The following is a 25,267-nucleotide window of genomic DNA, read 5'->3' as shown; positions in this document are numbered from 1 at the left end:
CCTAAGTACAAATATAATTTATGAAAAGCTACTACAGTGAAGTCTGTTCACAGAAGTTGTTGTAGGATATGTGGGGATTATCTGACGAGGTACCATTTGAGTGGGCAAAACCTTACATATACTAAATAATACTAAATTGTTTATAGGGTCAATATAAGTAAAATAATATAGCCTTTCCACAGGAGTATCTTTTTATATTTTTCCAAAAAGAATACAAACAGCCAATAGCATATTACAAAGTTATCCCCCTCACTGGTGAACATTCCGGGAGGAAAAACGGGCAAGCACCGGGGTGAGTTGTCCAGTATTCGTCTGGGGGACCCCCAGGGGTCCTTGAGGGGAGTTCCAGGGGGTCCCCAGCTAAATGATAGTTTGGAACCAAATGGGTCTGTAACTCTTGAGAGTGTGCAAATGGAACTAAATGGACCCTGTAGACTCTCAGAGTTAAATTAACATTGATTTTACAATTTAAATTGGGGTCCCATAGATGGAGATGCCATTAAATGGTGGTCTGTTTAGCCTAATTCATTAATTAAACTGAGGGTCCTTGAAATGAAACTGGTTGAGAATCACAGCTAGAGATGTAAAAACTACTAAACTAGTCATTGGTCAGATAGTCATTAGGCCGACCTCGACAATTCTCTACCCTAACCTAAACATAACCGCAAGCACGGGAGCGGTGCAGTTCGAGCCGTAGTCCGACCATTGTGTCCGCATGTCGGGACTGTTGGTGTGTCTAATCTTAGTGCATCCACCCTGGCATATATGTTTTCAAATGGGGGTGCGTGGGTTAATTAGTGTCAATTTGGGGGTCCTTGACATGAAAATGTTTTCTAACCACTACATACAGTACATGACACTTTCACCATACTGGGCATTGGGCAATAATAATATGATATTGATATTGTGATATGATACTATACTGTAGGTATCATCTTTTTTTCTGCCATCTGGGAATCGGAAGGTCGTCGGTACGACTCTCGCCTCAACCAGTCTGTGTATTGTAGTAGTTACAAGTATCTCTCAGCAATAGACTTATCTCGTAACAGCTCCCCTGCATGCGATCATCTGAGACATCTGAGCAACCATCTACTGGGTGAAGCAATAAAAGTAATTTCCCCTCTTCCTGTGCCTCCAGAGATCTCTCCCTTTCCAACTTTGTATCTGCGCGATGAACACCATGGGCTATTCTTTCATGAAACCGAGCTAGCTGGCACACAGAGGATCAAATCTTATCTCACTCATCATTGCCATCTAGCTGCCATTTAGTCTGGAAGTATTCAATGTCTAAGGTTGTGTGTTATTGCATATGGCTGAGTAAATCTTATTTTAGTTTGTTTACTACTACTAATAATAATAATAAAAATCACTCCTGTGTGAAGTGAGGGGCGCTCTTATCATCGTACATCATCCATTCATTGTCAATGGGAATGTAATCTTTGTGTAGGACAAATTAGCCGATTTGCTCGTATGACGTAAATTCTCCATTCATTGTCAATGGCATTTAATGTTTCTTAGGACAACAATCTAGCTTAATATAGGAAAACACAGTAATAAATTATAATTTTTTTAAATGAGAGAAATTAGTGCAAAAAAAGATAACATCAGCGTATTTACACATGCATATGATCTTGGTATATTACTAGCCCTTACCCGTTGTGAGATATTGCTCACTGGGTGCATTTTTAATTCCCTAATGAATTCATTATTCATTTATAAGTTGTTAAATTGGAAAAAGGGCGATTGGTGCAGGCAGTGAGAAGCTATGGCAGTTACAGTGACACACACATTCATTCAGACAGACAGACAGACAGACATTAATTATAGTATGATGATATAAATAATACTAACGGGCATACTATTATACACCAACCGCATTTGTTTCAGTAGCTGCCACATTGCTTTCTGTAAGCAACTTCGTACTGTACGGTAATGTTCTGTAAACAACCAGGCCAATAAGTCAAAATAAGGATATGAATGAATGAATTAATTTTATTTGTATAGCACCTTTCCAAACATATAGTTACAAAGTGCTTTACAGACAGGTTATAAAACAGTAATCATAAAAACAACAAAGCATCAAAACATCAGAGACAATAAAACATGAAGAAAATAACAGGTCAATAAAACAATTAAAAACAATATTAGGAAAAACACTTGGCATACAGATGTGTTTTTAAAAGCGTTTTAAAAGTAGGCACTGATTCTGCTAATCTAAGAGCCAAGGGCAGGGAGTTCCAGAGCAAAGGTGCCGCTAGCCGCAAAGGCCCAGTCACCCTGAGTGACCAGACGCGTTGCAGGAGGAACTAGGAGGATCTAAGGCAGCGCACATGGGGTTGCAGCAAATCTCTTATATAAATGGGAGCTAGACCATGTAGAGCTTTAAAAGTAATCAATACAATCTTAAAATCTATTCTGTAGCTCACGGGGAGCCAGTGAAGATATAAAAATAGGTGGCGGGGTTCCAAGATAGGTGTCCTTGTATTCCCTCAAACCATTTGAAACACACGATTGCTTTGTTTAGCCTGGTTGCAACACTTGACATCAACAGTCTCCACTCAACCTAGAAAATTAATTAAATCCGCACTTCCAGTCGAGTAAGAGTCTTTATTAATAAAGATAGTGCTCCGCAGCAGCAGTCATACCAGACAAACGCGTTTCTGCGCGCAGGCCTTCGTCAGTGTCAAAATTGACACCTGCCATGGGCACAGGAATGTGTTTTCTGCAGGTGGTGGAAAGTAACTAAGTACATTTACTTAAGTAATGCAATGTTGAGGTACTTTTACTTTACTGTAGTATTTAAACATTTGAAATCTTCTACTCCAGCGGTTCCCAAACCTTTTTGGCCATGCACCCCCTGTTACCTCCCAACCTAGCTGACGCACCCCTCCACATGGAAATGAAAATTGCATAAGCTATATAGAGACATACATTTCCTATTTATCCACATATATTTATATGCACATATAGGAACCTGAATATGGCATTTATATGCAGGCTATATTCTGCATGTACTTGCCATATTTGGCATAATATGTTAATATATTTTAAATAAAACCGTAGCACCACCTAGAAGGTGCTCCAGCACCACAAGGGGTGCACGCATCACAGTTTTGGAGCCACTGTTCTCCTCCATTACATTTCAGAGGCAAATATTGCAGTTTTACTTCACTACAATGATTTGAAAACTTGAGTTACTTTGTAGATTTCGATTATTATTACAAAACGTGCAAAACGTTCAGCCCTATATACATTTTGACCATTTTAAAATGGCCAATCTAAAAGTTCACCATGAGTCGCGTCGTGACGCATCGTGAGCTTTTCAAATTTGAAAACTTGAGATGAGACATTCTGCATAAAGAGTACTTTTGGTACTTTAAGTACATTTTGATTACCAATACTTTTGTACTTTTACGCAAGTAAGTGTTTAATTTCTGACTTTGACTTATAACGGAGTATTTCTATATTGCAGTATTATTGAGTGCTTTTTCCACCACTGGTTTTCTGTGCATGACTGTGTGTGCGTGCGTGTGTCCATGCAGATTTGGATCGGACAAGCTGAAGAAAGAGTTCCTCCTTCCCACCGTGATGGGAGACATGGTGGCCTGTCTGGGAGTGAGTGAAATCGGGGCTGGCTCGGACGTCTCCAGTAGGTCTCTCCTAACGACGTTAAACAATGTTAAACTCACTTTGCCTCTCATTTTGCAATTCACTTTGCCACTCGATTTGCCATTCACTTCATGCATGCACATGCCCCATTTTCCAAGGTTCTCCAAAACATTTCACAAAAGAAATAGCTGATCTACATGCTCAACGCTTCGCGACTCGTGATTTTGTAATGTAGCGAGGCTATTCTCGCAGTCCATTGTACAATGAAGTATATAGGGCGGTGGTTAATCCATCTAATCGCTCCTCTATTCCTCCATCCTCCCAGGCATAATGACCAAGGCAGTGAGGAAGGGGGATGAATTTGTGATCAACGGGGGGAAGATGTGGACTACCAATGGTGCCCAGGCTGACTGGATGTGTCTCCTGGCCAACACCAGTGACGGAGCTCCTCACAGGAACAAGTCTCTCATCTGCCTCCCCATGAACCTGCCTGGTAAGACCAAAGTCCTCCATTTTCTTTTGTATTTTCTTGATAATTCCTGCTCGCAGTACAACATGGTGTACTGTTCTCTGTTTGTGTCACTGCAATACCCTTTTAAAGGACCACTTTTCAACCTACCTTCATATAATTCACTGATGTTCATGACCATTTGTTTCTACTCGGTCTGCGTGTCATTAGGAGGTCTGTGGGCAGTTCAGAAACCCGTCCACCAGTGACATCATCGATGGGGAATTCAAGCTAATAGAAACTGCAGGCTTTCTATTCCTGAAAGGTTGCAATGCGATAATGGAAGCCATCGTTTTCGCTATAATAAAAATATTTTATTTTTATTTTTATCTTGTTTAAAAAAGGTTCTGTCATTGGTGGACGGGTTTCTGAACTGCCCACAGCCCTCCTATGAGACACAGACCGAGTAGAAACAACATGGTGGTATTCTATCATGAACATTAGTGAGGACCAATTATATGAAGGTAGTGGTGAAGTGGTCCTTTAATGTCAAAGCCCTGTTTTCATTATGCAATATGTTGCTCATGCCGTAATGTTCCCTGCATGACGATGCTTTCTCTTTCGACCTCCTCATACTTTCATACCGTAGGAATTCACATCGCCCGCACGATTGATAAAATGGGGATGAGGTCATCGGACACGGCAGAGGTGTTCTTCGATGACGTCCGCGTGCCCTGCGAGAACGTCATTGGCCAGGAGGGAATGGGCTTCACTTATCAGATGCTGCAGTTCCAGGAAGAGAGGCTCTGGGCCGTGGCCAATGGTGCGTGAGCTTTCGTACCGTGGCTCCCTTAATCTTCCTTCTCTTACTCGCCCCCAGCTCCCTCTCCAGGCTCTATCTATCATGTTCCTTTCACTTGTATCCTCCCACATCTATCCCCCCCCCCCCCCCCCCCCCGCCGCCTTTTCATTTAGTTTACCCCCCGCTGAGATCATTGGAAAAGCTACCGCTTGGTGTTGGCGGCTTCACTCTCTGGCCTTTGTTTTCTGGTAAATCCTCATTTTTCCAAAGAACTGGGGCATGGGTCATGTGGCTCGAGCCATTACTCCTCCAAATGAGTTATCTGTCCCTGATTGAAGAGAATACGTAGGTCATATAGCCTCTTCGGGAAGCTAATAAGAAAAGTTTTAGGATGAGTACAACCGGGGAAATTCTCACTCCCTTGCAGTCATGTACCAATTCCCCAAATCTGCCCTATAGATGATTGTTATTCTGGCTGTCTGGCCGGATTTTCATTACATTTTGTCCAGACACAAATGAACGAGGGGCCGATGGCTAGCACACGTATACTGTCACAAACCAGGCGAGCGTACCTAGACTATATAGCATAATTATGCCAGTAAATGTGCATCATTTCTGTCATGCGTTTATATCCTCCTGCCTTTTTTAGGCCAAGACATCCTGAATGGAGTTGTACTGTATGTATGTCTGTCCTGTCAATAATAGACGAATCACAGCTCGTGCTGCTACGTACTGTATGTACATGACATCACAAAACATTTCTACAGGATGGGCTGGGTATCAACAGTGGTACTTCATGATTGACTCCATGTCACTTGAATGATGATATGGAGTCATATACTGTAAAATACTGTAAGATCATATCTATGAATAATAGTAAAACATGTCATAGATTTATGAAATGTTTTTTTCTAAGAATTTGACTTAATTTCAAATAACAATACGGCAATTGTATCTGAAACATATGGCAGTCGGGGATTTAAGGATAATAGTGATGGCCCGGGCCGGCCTAGTGGTCCGGGCGCCTAGGCTGCTAATCCTGACATTTTGTCGCGGGTTTGAGTCCCGATCCCGACGACCTTTGCTGCGTGTCTTCCCCTCACCCATCTTTCTCGCTGTTTCCTTTCGAGCTACTGTATATCTATCAATAAAGGCAAAATACCCCCAAAAATATCGAAATAATAACTATTGTACAAATAACGATTTCCATGTTTGTTTCTCATAAAAATGAATAACTGTTACGGCATCCAAACAAATCGAAAAAATAACCAGTGGCTCAAATTGGAACGATATTAACCATTGTTTCTCTTGTCTTTTACAGCTGTGACCATGATGGACAACATCATAGACGAGACCATTCAGTACACCAGGCAGAGGAAGATCTTCAAGATGCCTGTCCTCTACCACCAATCGGTCCACTTCCGGCTGGCCGAGCTGCAAACGGATGTGGAGTTACTGCGCTCCCTCCTCCACCGCGCCACAAGTGAGTGACGGAGTCCTATCACTCGCCCTGTCGCCACTCAAGGCTCATACAGTTTTTGGTGATAGCTTATCACCTAAAACGGTGATAAGAGTTGAGGCCATCATACTCGCGGTGATGTCCTTAAGGATTGACCCCGCCTCCCTGTGGTTTACCCAACTTCTAGACCAATCAGTTAACGGGGTGATAGCTCCAGAGTGAAAAGACTTGTAAAAACAGAGAGATGGGTCTGTGTCTGCGGTGATAGCTGATAATCACTGCGACTGACGTAACGGTGTAGTTTTCCAACCCTTTAAAAACTACACCGCAGTGATAAGCGATCACCAAAAACTGGAGTATGTATGAGCCTTTAGTGGTGGAAAAAGTACTCAAATGTTAAGTAAAAGTATAAATAGTGCAATGTAGAAATGGACCGTTACAAGTAAAGGTCCGGAAATTCAAAATGTACTCGAGTAAAAGTACAAAATATTGGCATAAAAATGTACTCAAATTACCAAATTATGCAGAATATCCCCATCCCCAAGTATTCAGATGCATAAATCTACATGCTCACAATGCGTCGTGATGCGGCACATTGTGAGCTTGTAGATCTGATATTTTCAAATGGCCGAAATGTTATAGGGCTGAAGTGGTTAATGTATGTTTTGTAATGATAATGAAAATCTACAAAGTAACTAAAGTTGTCAAATACATGTAGAGTAAATGTACAATATTTGCCTCTGAAATGTAGTGGAGTAGAAGTAAAAGTACTGAAAATTTACAAAGACCTCAAAATTGTACGTACTTATGTAAATGTACTTAGTAAGTATTAAGGACCTGCTTGCCACAGCATGATTCTAAACTATGTCCGTCTATGCCCCACCTGCCTCTGATTGTGATTGGCCTACCAACACTGCCCATCTTACCAGAGCTTCGATAGTCTGGTGACACTGACACGAGGTTACTCCGTGGTGGGAAATAATACAACTTACTGTATACAATTACGGTATAATACTGTACTTAAAGGGACAGAGAATGACAGCTTGGCACACACGACAGACCAGAATGCACCCTTGTAACTTTTATTTTTGTAGAAGAGGCAAACTAATAGTGTTCATGCCGTTTGCTTTGATTGAATAATTGAACACATACGCCTTAATATGATTTGATTTGGGTGTGTTCTAAATAAGGTGTTTGTGTTGATTATCGTGTATTAATCTAATTATAGTAAACTAATACTATTGTACTGAAAAGGATAAAAGACAGGCGGGGCGTTACCATGGCCAGGTCTTTGTCTATAGACGGACTGGGTTTAGAATCATGCCTTGCCACAGACACATCAAACTGTTTGCTTTGGTTTGCCTGCTCCTCATTCACCCAATTTATTCTATTCTACTCACTCTGAATTCAGTGGTTCCTACATTTAGTTAAGTTGCCATCTGATTCACAGAGGTTTCAAACAATGTCTGTTGTCTGTTTTTCTTACTCTTTCCCTTCCTCTCTATTTGGCCTGTTCTTGCTGTAGTGTTGTACATCAAAGGAAACGATGTGACCAAGCTGGCATCTATGGCTAAGCTGAAGGTAGGCCGTCTGTCCAGGGAAGTGGGCGACAGCTGTCTCCAGTTTTGGGGAGGAATGGGCTTCACCAATGATGTACTGATCAGCAGGTTCTACAGGTAAGAATGGCCATGGCAATATAATACAATGTAAATAAGTCCAACAGTTATTCAAGTAATACAGATTATAAGAAAACATGTAATAAAGGCTTATTTAACACAACACTGACCTCTAGTGATGGGGTAAATGAGTAAATCCTTAGAGTATATATGAATAAAGATGGCATCCGAGTTCTCCTTCCATCCACTTGCATTAAGTTGCTCAAAAGCGCATGAGGCGATTTCACTCTTCCTTCCGGGTAGGAACAGAGTGCATTCTGGGATAGATTGCAATAGTGAGTGGGCCCAAACACAACTGCCGTTGAACGCGCACGAACATGTGTCCGTCGTGAACGTGCACAATGATAGTCAACGGACCAGCGCGTTCATGTGTTTGGGCCCACGCTGCAATACCAAATCCGGCCACTATGTCCATTTCGCCTCAGGGTTTCCTCTGGGTGCCGTCTCTATTCATATATATACTCTAAGGGTAAATCAAACAAAAGTATCTGCATTGCAAAAAAGAATCACACCCGTGTGAAGTGAGGGGCGATCTCATTCTGGCCAATCCGAATTTGCGTCCTCACCTCGTCTTTAATGTTTGCGTTACGCAATGTTTGTGTTTACACAAACACTCAATTCATTCATTGTCAATGGCATTTAATGTTTGTGTTGGCACATACACTAAAAGCTGGACATAGGGGGGGCTATCGTCCCTCAAAATATATATAGATAACAAAATTGATTTCACTCGGAAAAATGAACCAATTTTCATTATTGTATATTTCTTTAAAAGTGATTTACTGCAATTATTAGCATTACTATTATATAGTAACTGTTATTGGGAGGGTAAAAAAGAAATAACCTAGCTGATATTTTGTATCTTTTTTTTCACAGAGATGCCAGATTGATATCAATTGGTGGAGGGGCTGATGAAGTCATGCTGGGAATCATCTGCAAGTACATGGATACCCTACCCAAGAAGTGATTTTCCATCACTTGAACGATTACTCGTTTAATATAATTAATGTATTAAATGGATCACCTCAAGTGCAGTTCAGTGATATTGAAGAAAGCAGGACTGTAGCACATTAGCTAACAAATGTACAGTATTTAACATTAGATTGAATAACAACTCATCCAAATGTATTTTCAGATGCCTTTTCAAATTGTCATGTCCTATAGAGTATGTATTTGTGGTTTGTGCATTTATATATTTTTGTTGGACCTTGTTTTCTTAGAATGAGTGAATTAATGTAAATATTCAACTGGCAATGTCTGTACTTCTTTTCTCTTCATGTCCTTATGGAGATTTCTGTATGTATTTTCTCTTCATGGCCTTTTCCAATCTCTCCATGTGCCCTAGTAGATTTGATTACATTTGTAACTACATTTTGATACTGTTCAGTTGATGACCGTATTATAAAAGTATAGGGCATAGGAAACTAATGTGAAATGTGTGTATAAAATAATGCTGAAGGGCCTGGGCCATGGCTGTGGTCCAGGCACCTTGGCTGGTAGCCTCGATACCCAGGCTTTCATTTTGTCTGCGCGAAAAATGAAAGCCTGGATTTACGCATGGGCTGCACTGGTCTAAAAGTGGGAGTCAACCCTTCCGCGTAGGCGTCGCTCCAAATTACGTGACATCAGGGCTCTGAGCGGTGTGCACACCTCAAAATAACACTGAGGAAATCATTACCAGTGGAACTTCAAACGAGGCTATGAGAGGAAAATGAGAATGGCTGAATAACCCACCACACCGTCTAAGATAAAAGTCTCTGTGGAAATAACTTTTGACAGTCCGTTAGAATGATATACTCCAGCAACCAGTGGTTTCTGCTTCTGGTCGACACAATACCAGTGCTGCACTGGGGGGGGGGAGGAGAGACCGGGGCTGACCGACAGATCGGTGAACCAATCCGTTTTTTTCTGAGCCGTGGCCCTCCCATCTAGGCCAGAAATGTCTAGCGTTAGCTCAGGCTACTTGGCTGGTAACCCAGGTTCGACTCCCGATCCAGACGGCCTTTACTGCATGTCCCTCCATAAATAAATAAAATAAAGCTGAAGACATACCATCTTTGTCAGACTCTTTGAATAATTGCAACTGCAGACTTAATATTAAATCTAGATTAGAACATCTTGTTTATTTACATCAAAATTAAATAATGTACATCAAAGTGGAGTACATGTGGCAAAGAACAGTTCCTACAGATGCTAGAATGATTATTTCCATTCATTCTATAAAACACAATACTGGGGATCAGATCATTAAAGTCTGGACTAAAGTGGACAGCACTATTACCGTACACAACACTGACCAAATGGCAGAATTACAGTCACATCATTGGCATGCCTAACAGAAGCCAAAGGACCACAATGTACATTTTCATACTGTACTTAAATGCATTCCAAATTGGCTTTCTCCAAACTCAAACTAGTATATATCATGAGTATCAATAGGCTAAATATGCCATTTTGCCGCTAGTGTGGTCCTTTTAAGTTACTGCTATTCCGTGACTTGATATCAATGTCCATACCCCTGCTAATTTGTGGATCTATAGTGAGGACAATGGGCTGAAAACAGCCATTTATTGACAATGTACTAACCGGCATTATAAGTTATTGTAGAGATGGCTAAATTACTTCAATTCCCGTTCTGTAGATAGTTCATAGAAAGCCGTATTTTTAGTATCATCGTCGCCTCATCCAGACATCCATGTCACAGACTGAGCAGCAGGGAGATGTGTGGGTAGTCAAACGGGTTCCTCCGATCACCTCAGCTTGATGAACCAATACAGCACGAAAAAGACAAAAAGGCAAAACAGGAGCATATAACACAGCAGTTTGGTCTGGCTGCCTCTGGAGAGATGTTTCACTCTGCCAATGGTGGCTCCCAGCAGGCCCCCCGTAGAGTCAAAGTCCGAGTCCTGTAGGTGGAGAAAGAGGGATTAAAGACAATGCCGCATCAATATATACACAGTACAAGAATGTTGTTTACGTAGTGTCTTAAATTAAGATGATTAGTGTTATAAGTATAAGTCAAACTCACCATGTCATCTAACATCTTGTTCTGGTATTTGACTTCTGTTCCAATATCAATCGTCAGCTATAAAACATGACAGTTTGACGATCAACAATAGTATAATCGTAGACATAAATAATTGTTAGCCATTGAGGTTTACCACTGGATAATTGTTGGAAGGGATGCTTACACTTCTCAAAGCGGTAACTTTGGCCCTGAGACCTTCTTGTAAGTGTTCATTTTCCTCTTCGTACACGCTGTAGCCACTTGCTGTATATTGCCCAGGTCCTCCTTCAGCTAGAGTAAAATTACAGTGTCAATAAACGTTGCTTGACATTATTACACTTCTAACCCTAGGCAGTGGGGCTGAACTAAAAATCTGTCAGCACTCAACACAGTGGTTTAACCAGTGGTGCTTGAGGGGACAGGGGGTTCAGGTGGTCCGCAGTTACAGTATGGAGTTGGTAAAACATAAATCATCCGATATTTAACTCTTGAGTGTAAAATAATTTAATTGTACGCTCTCAAGAGTTACATTAGCCCAAAATTTTAACTCTCGTTTATCGATTCTGACATTTGTAGATTGAAAATGTCAGAATCGATAAATACAGCTACGAGAGTTCAACATTTGGGCTAGTTTCATTATTGTTAAACACCTGCATTAGGCTACTTAATTTACAAGAAGTTTACACAATTAGATCATGTAAAATAATTGTCATTTTGATCAACGTGCCTGTTATGTCTCCATCTATGGTACCAACACCAATACAGTACAAAAGGTATGCAACGACAACAAAATATTCTTCAGTTTGGGGTCTGCGAGACAAAATCACAGTGGTCCGCGGCTTAAATGCGGAAAAAAGAATGGGCCGGATATGAAAAAGCCAAGTTTAAAACCACTGTGTCTGTATATTCTGTAGCTAACAGAAGTTAGCTAAATGGTATTTTTCATAAGCAAGCTATAAACTTGAAAACAAAGGAATATAATAAATACAGTATAGATCGTCTCTTACCCAAACCGGCGCGCCTCATCTTGCCTTCTAAAAGATACTCAAACTCTGCGTGACGTTATTTGTGAGAATGTGATGTTATATATCGTGAATCGAAAGTAAACACAACACAGCCGGCTAACGCGGTTGCACAGTAGTGTACATCAGCAAACGCCACGACACCATACGGTGGCCGATCGGGACAAAGTGCACTCTCCGGTTTACTACGCCCACTTCTCGATTACGGTATGTGATTCATGACCTTAATTATACTCTAAACTCATGACTCAAGATTAAGAATAATTTGAAAAGGCACACGATAGTCCTGAAAAATTTGGGAACCACTACATTGTTCAGGGGTCCACAATATAGTTCCCTGCCTTGCAGAAATTAATATACAATCAGGTTGACAAATATTAGCACCAAGTCTCCGAAAGATAAATAAACAATAAGTAACATTCCACCAAATGGAAGTTACTTAAAACTGCTAAAGAGATCTATGACAAAAGGGTCTCATGACATGATTGGATTCAACAGATTGGTCTACCGTAAATTAACAACAACCGCATGCAGGTCTGATTGATTGACGTGTGTGTTTGTGTGTGTGTGTGTGTGTGTGTGTGTGTGTGTGTGTGTGTGTGTGTGTGTGTGTGTGTGCGTGCGTGCGTGCGTGTGCGTGCGTGCGCGTGTGTGTGTTTAGGTTATATAATTTGTATATTTGTATATAATTTAGTATTAGGATTTAGTCATTAGTATTTTCAATAGTTTCTTTCAATAAACATAATGTTGACAGCCCCTAAGTAGCTCTTTGGTTGAAATGTCTTTCTTACATTCATTCAGATATCCACCTTTCCACCTTCAAGTTTATGATGTCCCCTGCCTCACAACAGACTCTGCCTACAGAGTCTGTATGTACAGTATGTGCAATACTAAACATCAAACAGGATGAACATGTTGCCAACATTAACAAGCAAGTATATGCGTCTGCGATAGGTGGCTACTGCTACCAAGGGTGAGTGAGAAGATTGTGGCCAGGAGAATGAGGCTGGTCGGTCACCGCCATTGACTCCCTGCAGGGGAGGAAACGTACTGGCAAAACTAGATATATGGAAGATGGCGATGACAGGAGACACCGCTTGACAGCTTGTCCGAGGATGAACTACCGTATACTAGAGAGAGGGGTACTCTATCTCTCTATGATGAGTTCCAAAGTTTGACCCTGGCCATCACTTCAACTGATCAAGTGAAGTAGAACACTGCTCACTGAGCCTCAAGGTAGGAACCTTTTTCTCCTTTGCTGCTGCAATGTATTCTTTTTTTTACCAGGGAGGGGAGGGGGGCAGGGGGCTCTGATCGGTGAACCAATATTCTCCAGCGCTTGCTCCAAGCACGCCCGCCCCTCTAGACTAGAAAGCACGCTGGCTGGGCCAGGCTACTCATGAGGAGACATAATGAAGTCACGACTGTTCAAAGTTTGCGTTTTTAATTTATTTATTTAGAGTAGCCAATTATTTTTTACACCCTATTATCTCCCAAATGTAGTCACCAGTAAGACGCCTGAGGGCGAAATCGACGTGCACGCAACCGCCTAGGTGATGGCAGACTGCTGGCGCTTTGGCATAGGGGGTCAGATCAACATATGGAATGAAGTCTGTACTGGCCATATATGGAGCGTGTCTTGAGTATACAGGGTTTGATGAGGTCAGATCAACATATATCAACAATGTCAGAACAGGTCAGCTCCATACATGGAGATATAAGGGTGGCATGCAGCAGGGGCAGTGTCTTGAATGTACAGGGTTTGATGAGATCAGATTAGGTCAGATGAGGTCAGATCAACATTATGGAATGAATTCTGTATTGGCGCGTGTCACGAGGCGTGACTGACGGACTGACTGACACGTGTGACTGACTGACAGGTTTGGAAGGTTTTCATAGTAACCTGCGACCTACAGTATGGTCACAATTATGCCAATTGATTCCTGCCCACACACATTTCTGTGTAACTGCTGTATCCTACTGGCTCACCTGCCAGTGAGGAGTGTGTAGAGCCTTCGTCCTACTCCGTGTTTGTTTATGTTTATGTCTGAGTCAGTGATGTGGCCGTTATCCGCTGGCCCCTCCCATGGGTAGCTAATTATTTTAATATAGGATTTGTAGAAACATCTGAGTCAAAAGTTCAAGACATGCATTGACAGGGACGAGGCAGAGGAGAAAATGTTGAAAACAGGTGGTGTAATGTGGGTGGGGCATCAACAACCCTGTGTAGTAGGCATAATAATCATACTTTGAGGGGCAGAAGGCCAAACAGAAGGCCAAAATCCCTGCCCTGCACAGAACACTTGCTTCTAAATTTGTCCATGTGCACTGTGTAGTATGTGAGTGTGCATAGCACATCTGTGTGTGTGTGTGTGTGTGTGTGTGTGTGTGTGTGTGTGTGTGTGTGTGTGTGTGTGTGTGTGTGTGTGTGTGTGTGTGTGCGCGCGCGCGCGCGCGTGTGCGTGTGCTCTCTGTCCTTCCAAAATGCAATCCTAGCCAAAATAGCTCAGTTGGGAGAGCATTAAGGCTCATTCATAGTCTGGATTTTCGGTGGTGAGGTGACCACCGGAACTGAAATAACGTTGAGCGGTGGGTAAAGCGCTGGGTAAACGTTGAGCGGTGAGTAAAAACAGAGAGAAGGGCTGGAGCGGTGGCGGTGATTTGCGCTTCACCGTGGCTGGTGACGTCATGTTGTAGTTCAGTGGTCACCTCACCACAGAAAACCCAGACTATGAATAACGCTTTAGACTGAAGATCTAAAGGTCCCTGGTTCAACCCTGTGTTTCGGCAGTTGAAATGAGGTACAGAAAACCCTATGACTCTCAGGCTGATCTCACTGGGGGAAATACTTTACAAGTTTATTTGTTTAAGAACTAACAATACATTGAAAAATACATTCTGGATGTGACACTTACAAGCAGAAATTGCTCAGTTGGTAGAGCGTTAGACTGAAGATCTGAAGGTCCCTGGTTCAATCCTGGGTTTCGGCAGGTTAAATGAGGTACAAAAAACCATATGACTACCAGGCTGATCTCACTGGGGGAAGAACTGCATGAGTTTTTGTTTAATAAGTAACAAGTAACAGTAAATGTAAAAATACATCCTGGATGTGACCCTTTCAAGCTGAAATAGCTCAGTTGCGAGAGCGTTAGACTGAAGATCTGAAGGTCCCTGGTTCAATCCTGGGATTCGGCAGTTTAAATGAGGTACAGAAAATCCTATGACTCTTAGGCTGATCTCACTGGGTGAAAAACTTTATGAGTTTTTTTGTTTAAGAAGTAACAAGTAACAGTCAATGTAAAAATAAATACTGGATGTGTTACTTGCAAGCCGTAATAGCTCAGCTGGGAGAGCCTTAGGCTGTAGAACTGAAGGTTCCTGGTTCAAACATGAGATTCGGCAGTTGAAATGAGGTACAGACAACCGTATGACTCTCAAGCTGATCTCACTGTGGGATGAACTGTATGAGTTTATGTTTAAGAACTAACAATACATTGAAAAATACATTCTGGATTTGTCACTTACAAGCAAACAAACAACAAAAGCAGTGTCAATTGTCTGGAGCCAGTGGCTCAGTGTGTTAGAACACTGTCCACATGTTTGGGAGATGGTGAGTTCAAACCCCAAATAATTATTTATTTTCCAGACCAATTTCAGAAGAAGAAAACAAACAAAAAAGCATTGTGAATTGTCTCGAGCCAGTGGCTCAGTGTGTTAGAACGCTGCCACATGATCGGGAGATGGTGAGTCTGCAGTAGAAATGAGGTACAGACAACCGTATGACTCTCAAGCTGATCTCACTGCGGGAAGAACTGTATGAGTTTATGTTTAAGAACTAACAATTCATTGAAAAATACATTCTGGATGTGTCACTTAAAAGCCGAAATAGCTCAGTTGGAAGAGCATTAGACTGAAGATCTAAACGTCCCTAGTTCAATCCTGGGTTTCGGCAGTTGAAATGAGTTACAGAAAACTGTATATAGTTTCGGAAGACTTACTATAATATGTTGTTTTTCATGATTTTGAAGGATAAAAAAAGGCATACTATAGTTCATGGGTTTGGAAGACATACATGTGTACTTCATGATTTGGAGGATTACAAAATATCAGCCAGGCTATAGCCCATACTGTAAGGCATACTATAGCACGCCGTTTTTCATCATTTTTGAGGATTTGAAAAAAAAGAAAAGAAAAAAAAACATGGGTTATAGCCCATCGTTTTTTGAAATTTTGAAGAAAAAAAAAAGACCTCGTTTTTCATCATTTTTGAACATGGGCTATAGCCCATACCGTACGGCATACTATAGCACGCCGTTTTTCATCATTTTTGAGGATTTGGAAAAAATGAAAAAAAAAAAAAAACATGGGTTATAGCCCATCGTTTTTTAAAATTTTGAAAAATAGAAATTACCTCGTTTTTCATCATTTTTGAACATGGGCTATAGCCCATACCGTACGGCATACTATAGCACGCCGTTTTTCATCATTTTTGAGGATTTGAAAAAAATGAAAAAAAAAAAAAAAAACATGGGTTATAGCCCATCGTTTTTTGAAATATAATAAAAAAAAATAAAAAAAAAACGTTTTTCATCATTTTTGAACATGGGCTATAGCCCATATCGTACGGCATACTATAGCACGCCGTTATTCATCATTTTTGAGGATAAAAAAACAAAAAAAACAAAAAAAACATGGGTTATAGCCCATCGTTTTTTTTTTTTTTGAAAAATAGAAATTACCTCGTTTTTCATCATTTTTGAACATGGGCTATAGCCCATACCGTACGGCTTACTATAGCACGCCGTTTTTCATCATTTTTGAGGATTTGAAAAAAAATTAAAAAACAAACAAAACATGGGTTATAGCCCATCGTTTTTTGAAAGTTTGAAAAAAAAAAAAAAAAAACGTTTTTCATCATTTTTGAACATGGGCTATAGCCCATATCGTACGGCATACTATAGCACGCCGTTATTCATCATTTTTGAGGATTTAAAAAAAAACAAAAAAAAACAAACATGGGTTATAGCCCATCGTTTTCTGAAATTTTGAAGAAAAAAAGAATTAACCTCGTTTTTCATCATTTTTGAACATGGGCTATAGCCCATACCGTACGGCATACTATAGCACGCCGTTTTTCAGCCTCAGCCTGATGACCTCAAAAGTCTCATATCTCCCCTGAGCCATAGGCAGTTGCTTTGGCTTAGTGGTTAAGATGTTGGCCTTCAGTGCAGGTGACCTGTGTTCGATTCCTGGGTGTTACACTCTGATGAACGTGATTCTATGTTCAACTCTTGATTCTTTCAACTTTACTATCTGAAGGCTAACATACAAAAGATCGCTTCAACAGTACAAAGAGGCAGATGTTACTGAGTGATGGTGTAGTAGGGGTTATTCCGCACAGAGAGTTCATTTTCAAATCCCACTCTTCCTAAAGTTTAATGCTAGTTATTGAGCTTCATTTACTGCTATTCTAGCAGTGGCTCACAGCCTCAGCCTGATTACCTCAAAACTCTAATTGTCGTAGTGGTTAAGATGTTGGCTTTCCACGTGGGAGACCAGGGTTCGATTCCCGGCTGTTACACTATCATATAAAAGAAGACCTCAACAGCGCTAAGAAACATCTGATTAATATGATTCTGTGTTATTTAAACTTTACTAACTGAAGGCTAACGAACAAAAGATCACTTCAAAATTACCAGGAGACTTTGCCTGAGAGTGTCTGACTGATGGTGTAATGGTCTAATCATCAGGCTTTCAGTACAGACATTCCATGTTCAAGTCCTGTTCCTCCTACAGCTCAATGCTGCAGTAATTTGAACTTTTCAAGGCTTGAATAAAAAATAAAAACTCAAAAGCACCAGGAGACATCTGCTGAATGCCCAAAGGTGCCTTGGTGTAATGGTGTGGAGCGCTTGACCCGTTGCCTCTGCTACAGGTGGTTGGCAGGTTCAAGTCCCATGTCATGACATCAAGGTGCTGGAGGACCATCGGGAGAGGGTGCTCTCTCCCCCTGTTTCCTGAGATGTAACGGTTGGGGCTTATGTCTGAAAGAACCCTTTCCAGCTAACCTTTTACCATGAAAATGTCCAATTTAACATACTCTTACCACCTCTCAGTGTGCCCTTTTCCAACTGGCCTGGAAGCCAGACATAAAAGAGGGACTTTCCAACCAAGTTTTGGGCCACCAATCAGGGCCCAGTATGCAAATACACAGACTATTCTGTCTGTCAGATGATGGGCCAAATTGCTATTTTATTTTTTAAACGTTTGACCTAATTCTTATCTGTAAAATTTTAGGTGGACAGGGTTCTTTCAAACATAACCCCCAACTGCTACTTTTCAGGAAACAGGGGGAGAGAGCTCCGTCTCCCGATGGTCCTCACTAGTACCTTGCATGGGACTTGAACCTGCAGGCAGGTGGTAGCAGAGGCTACCGATCAAGCGCACCACACCATTGAGCTAAGGCACCTTGGGGCAATCAGCAGATGTCTCCTGGTGCTTATGAGTTTTTATTTTTTATTCTAGCCTTGAAAAGTTCAAATTACTGCAGCATTGGTTGAGTATTAGCTTTGAACCAGTAACCTTTGGATAATGAACCTCAGATTTATCTTTTGAGCCACATTGGCATGTAAGGTACAATCGGGAACTTATATTTAACCAGCCGTTTAGAATTTAGATGGACAGTGAAAATGTTCTTCAGGAGAATTGAACCCGGAATGTTCTGCTTATAAACCCCAGGTTTATCTACGGTGCCACACTGGCATGTGAGGTACAATCGGGAACTTATATTTAACCATCCGTTTAGAATTTAGATGGACAGTGAAAATGTTCTGTTTATAAACGTCTAAAACAAGTCTAAAAATAGACGTGTTTTAGACGTCTATTTTTAGACGTTTTTTATCCCATTTTTAGACGCACGTCTAATAGCCGGCTATTGCTCAGTGGGATGGTAAAAAAATGATGAAAAACGAGGATTAAAGAAAAAAAAAAACAAACAATGGGCTATAATCCATCGTTTTTTTTTTTTTTTTTTTTTTCTTTCAAATCCTCAAAAATGATGAAAAACGGCATGCTATAGTATGCCGTATGGTATGGGCTATAGCCCATGGTCAAAAATGATGAAAAACGAGGATATTTCTTTTTCATCATTTTTGAACATGGGCTATAGCCCATACCGTACGGCATACTATAGCACGCCGTTTTTCATCATTTTTGAGGATTTAAAAAAAATGGAAAAAAAAAAAAAACATGGGTTATAGCCCATCATTTTTTGAAAATTTGAAAAAAAAAAATTACCTAGTTTTTCATCATTTTTGAACATGGGCTATATAGCCCATACCGTACAGCATACTATAGCACGCCGTTTTTCATCATTTTTGAGGATTTGAAAAAAATGAAAAAAACAAACAAAACATGGGTTATAGCCCATCGTTTTTTGAAATTTTTGAAAAAAAAATAACCTCGTTTTTCATCATTTTTGAACAAGGGCTATAGCCCATACCGTACGGCATACTATAGCACGCCGTTTTTCATCATTTTTGAGGATTTAAAAAAAAAAAAAAAAAAAAAAAACATGGGTTATAGCCCATCGTTTTTTTAAATTTTGAAAAAAGAAATTAACCTCGTTTTTCATCATTTTTTAACATGGGCTATAGCCCATACCGTACGGCATACTATAGCACGCCGTTTTCCATCATTTTTGAGGATTAAAAAAAAAAAAAAAACATGGGTTATAGCCCATCGTTTTTTTTTATTTTGAAAAAAAAAATGTACCTTGTTTTTCATCATTTTTGAACATGGGCTATAGCCCATACCGTACGGCATACTATAGCACGCCGTTTTTCATCATTTTTGAGGATTTGAAAAAAATGAAAAAAACAAACAAAACATGGGTTATAGCCCATCGTTTTTTGAAAGTTTGAAAAAAAAAGAAAAAAACGTTTTTCATCATTTTTGAACATGGGCTATATAGCCCATATCGTACGGCATACTATAGCACGCCGTTATTCATCATTTTTGAGGATTAAAAAAAAAAAAACAAAAAAAAAACATGGGTTATAGCCCATCGTTTTTTTTAATTTTGAAAAAAAGAATTAACCTCGTTTTTCATCATTTTTGAACATGGGCTATAGCCCATACCGTACGGCATACTATAGCACGCCGTTTTTCATCATTTTTGAGGATTTGAAAAAAATGGGAAAAAAAAAAACATGGGTTATAGCCCATCGTTTTTTGAAATTTTTAAGAAAAAAAGAATTAACCTCGTTTTTCATCATTTTTGAACATGGGCTATAGCCCATACCGTACGGCATACTATAGCACGCCGTTTTTCAGCCTCAGCCTGATGACCTCAAAAGTCTCATATCTCCCCTGAGCCATAGGCAGTTGCTTTGGCTTAGTGGTTAAGATGTTGGCCTTCAGTGCAGGTGACCTGTGTTCGATTCCTGGGTGTTACACTCTGATGAACGTGATTCTATGTTCAACTCTTGATTCTTTCAACTTTACTATCTGAAGGCTAACATACAAAAGATCGCTTCAACAGTACAAAGAGGCAGATGTTACTGAGTGATGGTGTAGTAGGGGTTATTCCGCACAGAGAGTTCATTTTCAAATCCCACTCTTCCTAAAGTTTAATGCTAGTTATTGAGCTTCATTTACTGCTATTCTAGCAGTGGCTCACAGCCTCAGCCTGATTACCTCAAAACTCTAATTGTCGTAGTGGTTAAGATGTTGGCTTTCCACGTGGGAGACCAGGGTTCGATTCCCGGCTGTTACACTATCATATAAAAGAAGACCTCAACAGCGCTAAGAAACATCTGATTAATATGATTCTGTGTTATTTAAACTTTACTAACTGAAGGCTAACGAACAAAAGATCACTTCAAAATTACCAGGAGACTTTGCCTGAGAGTGTCTGACTGATGGTGTAATGGTCTAATCATCAGGCTTTCAGTACAGACATTCCATGTTCAAGTCCTGTTCCTCCTACAGCTCAATGCTGCAGTAATTTGAACTTTTCAAGGCTTGAATCAAAAATAAAAACTCAAAAGCACCAGGAGACATCTGCTGAATGCCCAAAGGTGCCTTGGTGTAATGGTGTGGAGCGCTTGACCCGTTGCCTCTGCTACAGGCGGTTGGCAGGTTCAAGTCCCATGTCATGACATCAAGGTGCTGGAGGACCATCGGGAGAGGGTGCTCTCTCCCCCTGTTTCCTGAGATGTAACGGTTGGGGCTTATGTCTGAAAGAACCCTTTCCAGCTAACCTTTTACCATGAAAATGTCCAATTTAACATACTCTTACCACCTCTCAGTGTGCCCTTTTCCAACTGGCCTGGAAGCCAGACATAAAAGAGGGACTTTCCAACCAAGTTTTGGGCCACCAATCAGGGCCCAGTATGCAAATACACAGACTATTCTGTCTGTCAGATGATGGGCCAAATTGCTATTTTATTTTTTAAACGTTTGACCTAATTCTTATCTGTAAAATTTTAGGTGGACAGGGTTCTTTCAAACATAACCCCCAACTGCTACTTTTCAGGAAACAGGGGGAGAGAGCTCCGTCTCCCGATGGTCCTCACTAGTACCTTGCATGGGACTTGAACCTGCAGGCAGGTGGTAGCAGAGGCTACCGATCAAGCGCACCACACCATTGAGCTAAGGCACCTTGGGGCAATCAGCAGATGTCTCCTGGTGCTTATGAGTTTTTATTTTTTATTCTAGCCTTGAAAAGTTCAAATTACTGCAGCATTGGTTGAGTATTAGCTTTGAACCAGTAACCTTTGGATAATGAACCTCAGATTTATCTTTTGAGCCACATTGACATGTAAGGTAAAATCGGGAACTTATATTTAACCAGCCGTTTAGAATTTAGATGGACAGTGAAAATGTTCTTCAGGAGAATTGAACCCGGAATGTTCTGCTTATAAACCCCAGGTTTATCTACGGTGCCACACTGGCATGTGAGGTACAATCGGGAACTTATATTTAACCATCCGTTTAGAATTTAGATGGACAGTGAAAATGTTCTGTTTATAAACGTCTAAAACAAGTCTAAAAATAGACGTGTTTTAGACGTCTATTTTTAGACGTTTTTTATCCCATTTTTAGACGCACGTCTAATAGCCGGCTATTGCTCAGTGGGATGGTAAAAAAATGATGAAAAACGAGGATTAAAGAAAAAATAAAAAAATAAAAAAAACAATGGGCTATAATCCATCGTTTTTTTTTTCTTTTTAATTTCTTTCAAATCCTCAAAAATGATGAAAAACGGCATGCTATAGTATGCCGTACGGTATGGGCTATAGCCCATGGTCAAAAATGATGAAAAACGAGGATATTTCTTTTTCATCATTTTTGAACATGGGCTATAGCCCATACCGTACGGCATACTATAGCACGCCGTTTTTCATCATTTTTGAGGATTTAAAAAAAATGAAAAAAAAAAAAAAACATGGGTTATAGCCCATCATTTTTTGAAAATTTGAAAAAAAAAAATTACCTCGTTTTTCATCATTTTTGAACATGGGCTATATAGCCCATACCGTACAGCATACTATAGCACGCCGTTTTTCATCATTTTTGAGGATTTGAAAAAAAAACAAAAAAACATGGGTTATAGCCCATCGTTTTTTGAAATTTTGAAAAAAAAAATTACCTCGTTTTTCATCATTTTTGAACAAGGGCTATAGCCCATACCGTACGGCATACTATCGCACGCCGTTTTTCATCATTTTTGAGGATTTGAAAAAAATGAAAAAAACAAACAAAACATGGGTTATAGCCCATCGTTTTTTGAAAGTTTGAAAAAAAAAAAAAAAAACGTTTTTCATCATTTTTGAACATGGGCTATAGCCCATATCGTACGGCATACTATAGCACGCCGTTATTCATCATTTTTGAGGATTAAAAAAAAAAAAAAAAAAAAAAAAACATGGGTTATAGCCCATCGTTTTTTTTAATTTTGAAAAAAAGAATTAACCTCGTTTTTCATCATTTTTGAACATGGGCTATAGCCCATACCGTACGGCATACTATAGCACGCCGTTTTTCATCATTTTTGAGGATTTGAAAAAAATGAAAAAAAAAAAAACATGGGTTATAGCCCATCGTTTTTTGAAATTTTGAAGAAAAAAAGAATTAACCTCGTTTTTCATCATTTTTGAACATGGGCTATAGCCCATACCGTACGGCATACTATAGCACGCCGTTTTTCAGCCTCAGCCTGATGACCTCAAAAGTCCCATATCTCCCCTGAGCCATAGGCAGTTGCTTTGGCTTAGTGGTTAAGATGTTGGCCTTCAGTGCAGGTGACCTGTGTTCGATTCCTGGGTGTTACACTCTGATGAACGTGATTCTATGTTCAACTCTTGATTCTTTCAACTTTACTATCTGAAGGCTAACATACAAAAGATAGCTTCAACAGTACAAAGAGGCAGATGTTACTGAGTGATGGTGTAGTAGGGGTTATTCCGCACAGAGAGTTCATTTTCAAATCCCACTCTTCCTAAAGTTTAATGCTAGTTATTGAGCTTCATTTACTGCTATTCTAGCAGTGGCTCACAGCCTCAGCCTGATTACCTCAAAACTCTAATTGTCGTAGTGGTTAAGATGTTGGCTTTCCACGTGGGAGACCAGGGTTCGATTCCCGGCTGTTACACTATCATATAAAAGAAGACCTCAACAGCGCTAAGAAACATCTGATTAATATGATTCTGTGTTATTTAAACTTTACTAACTGAAGGTTAACGAACAAAAGATCACTTCAAAATTACCAGGAGACTTTGCCTGAGAGTGTCTGACTGATGGTGTAATGGTCTAATCATCAGGCTTTCAGTACAGACATTCCATGTTCAAGTCCTGTTCCTCCTACAGCTCAATGCTGCAGTAATTTGAACTTTTCAAGGCTTGAATAAAAAATAAAAACTCAAAAGCACCAGGAGACATCTGCTGAATGCCCAAAGGTGCCTTGGTGTAATGGTGTGGAGCGCTTGACCCGTTGCCTCTGCTACAGGCGGTTGGCAGGTTCAAGTCCCATGTCATGACATCAAGGTGCTGGAGGACCATCGGGAGAGGGTGCTCTCTCCCCCTGTTTCCTGAGATGTAACGGTTGGGGCTTATGTCTGAAAGAACCCTTTCCAGCTAACCTTTTACCATGAAAATGTCCAATTTAACATACTCTTACCACCTCTCAGTGTGCCCTTTTCCAACTGGCCTGGAAGCCAGACATAAAAGAGGGACTTTCCAACCAAGTTTTGGGGCCCAGTATGCAAATACACAGACTATTCTGTCTGTCAGATGATGGGCCAAATTGCTATTTTATTTTTTAAACGTTTGACCTAATTCTTATCTGTAAAATTTTAGGTGGACAGGGTTCTTTCAAACATAACCCCCAACTGCTACTTTTCAGGAAACAGGGGGAGAGAGCTCCGTCTCCCGATGGTCCTCACTAGTACCTTGCATGGGACTTGAACCTGCAGGCAGGTGGTAGCAGAGGCTACCGATCAAGCGCACCACACCATTGAGCTAAGGCACCTTGGGGCAATCAGCAGATGTGTCCTGGTGCTTATGAGTTTTTATTTTTTATTCTAGCTTTGAAAAGTTCAAATTACTGCAGCATTGGTTGAGTATTAGCTTTGAACCAGTAACCTTTGGATAATGAACCTCAGATTTATCTTTTGAGCCACATTGGCATGTAAGGTACAATCGGGAACTTATATTTAACCAGCCGTTTAGAATTTAGATGGACAGTGAAAATGTTCTTCAGGAGAATTGAACCCGGAATGTTCTGCTTATAAACCCCAGGTTTATCTACGGTGCCACACTGGCATGTGAGGTACTATCGGGAACTTATATTTAACCATCCGTTTAGAATTTAGATGGACAGTGAAAATGTTCTGTTTATAAACGTCTAAAACAAGTCTAAAAATAGACGTGTTTTAGACGTCTATTTTTAGACGTTTTTTATCCCATTTTTAGACGCACGTCTAATAGCCGGCTATTGCTCAGTGGGATGGTAAAAAAATGATGAAAAACGAGGATTAAAGAAAAAATCAAAAAATCAAAAAAACAATGGGCTATAATCCATCGTTTTTTTTTTCTTTTTAATTTCTTTCAAATCCTCAAAAATGATGAAAAACGGCATGCTATAGTATGCCGTACGGTATGGGCTATAGCCCATGGTCAAAAATGATGAAAAACGAGGATATTTCTTTTTCATCATTTTTGAACATGGGCTATAGCCCATA

The 25,267-nt window shown here is 40.3% G+C and overlaps 2 protein-coding genes across 2 annotated transcripts in view; one reads left to right on the top strand and one right to left on the bottom strand.

The window, feature by feature from the left end:
• The window catches only part of LOC310866711 (putative acyl-CoA dehydrogenase 6), a 35,895-nt gene extending 25,849 nt beyond the window's left edge, over positions 1 to 10,046 (top strand). The window contains exons 4-9 of the mRNA XM_083776422.1: positions 3,543 to 3,649; positions 3,935 to 4,102; positions 4,707 to 4,880; positions 6,181 to 6,342; positions 7,844 to 7,994; positions 8,871 to 10,046. Coding sequence (XP_083632548.1) covers positions 3,543 to 3,649; positions 3,935 to 4,102; positions 4,707 to 4,880; positions 6,181 to 6,342; positions 7,844 to 7,994; positions 8,871 to 8,961 — 853 coding nt within the window. The 3' untranslated portion in view covers positions 8,962 to 10,046. The remainder of the gene's footprint in view (positions 1 to 3,542; positions 3,650 to 3,934; positions 4,103 to 4,706; positions 4,881 to 6,180; positions 6,343 to 7,843; positions 7,995 to 8,870) is intronic.
• An 80-nt stretch (positions 10,047 to 10,126) lies between these two features.
• Positions 10,127 to 12,151, bottom strand: bet1 (Bet1 golgi vesicular membrane trafficking protein). Its single transcript, XM_083776434.1, has 4 exons — positions 12,009 to 12,151; positions 11,186 to 11,292; positions 11,023 to 11,079; positions 10,127 to 10,900 (listed from the first exon to the last, which is right to left on the bottom strand). Exons 1-4 carry the CDS (start codon positions 12,025 to 12,027, stop codon positions 10,745 to 10,747), a joined length of 339 nt encoding a protein of 112 aa, XP_083632560.1. The 5' UTR covers positions 12,028 to 12,151; the 3' UTR covers positions 10,127 to 10,744.
• Positions 12,152 to 25,267: the final 13,116 nt, after the last annotated feature.

Source organism: Protomyctophum parallelum (assembly GCF_964188405.1).
Source record: "Protomyctophum parallelum genome assembly, chromosome: 1".
Taxonomy (NCBI): domain Eukaryota; kingdom Metazoa; phylum Chordata; class Actinopteri; order Myctophiformes; family Myctophidae; genus Protomyctophum; species Protomyctophum parallelum.
This window is presented reverse-complemented; position numbering and strand designations above follow the sequence as displayed.

Excerpts from the sequence above, each read along its gene's own strand:
- bet1 (XM_083776434.1), bottom strand. Across the intron at positions 11,080-11,185 it reads AAGTTACCGCTTTGAGAAGT|CTGACGATTGATATTGGAAC; the intron begins GTAAGCATCCCT and ends CATGTTTTATAG. Across the intron at positions 10,901-11,022 it reads ACAAGATGTTAGATGACATG|GACTCGGACTTTGACTCTAC; the intron begins GTGAGTTTGACT and ends CTCCACCTACAG.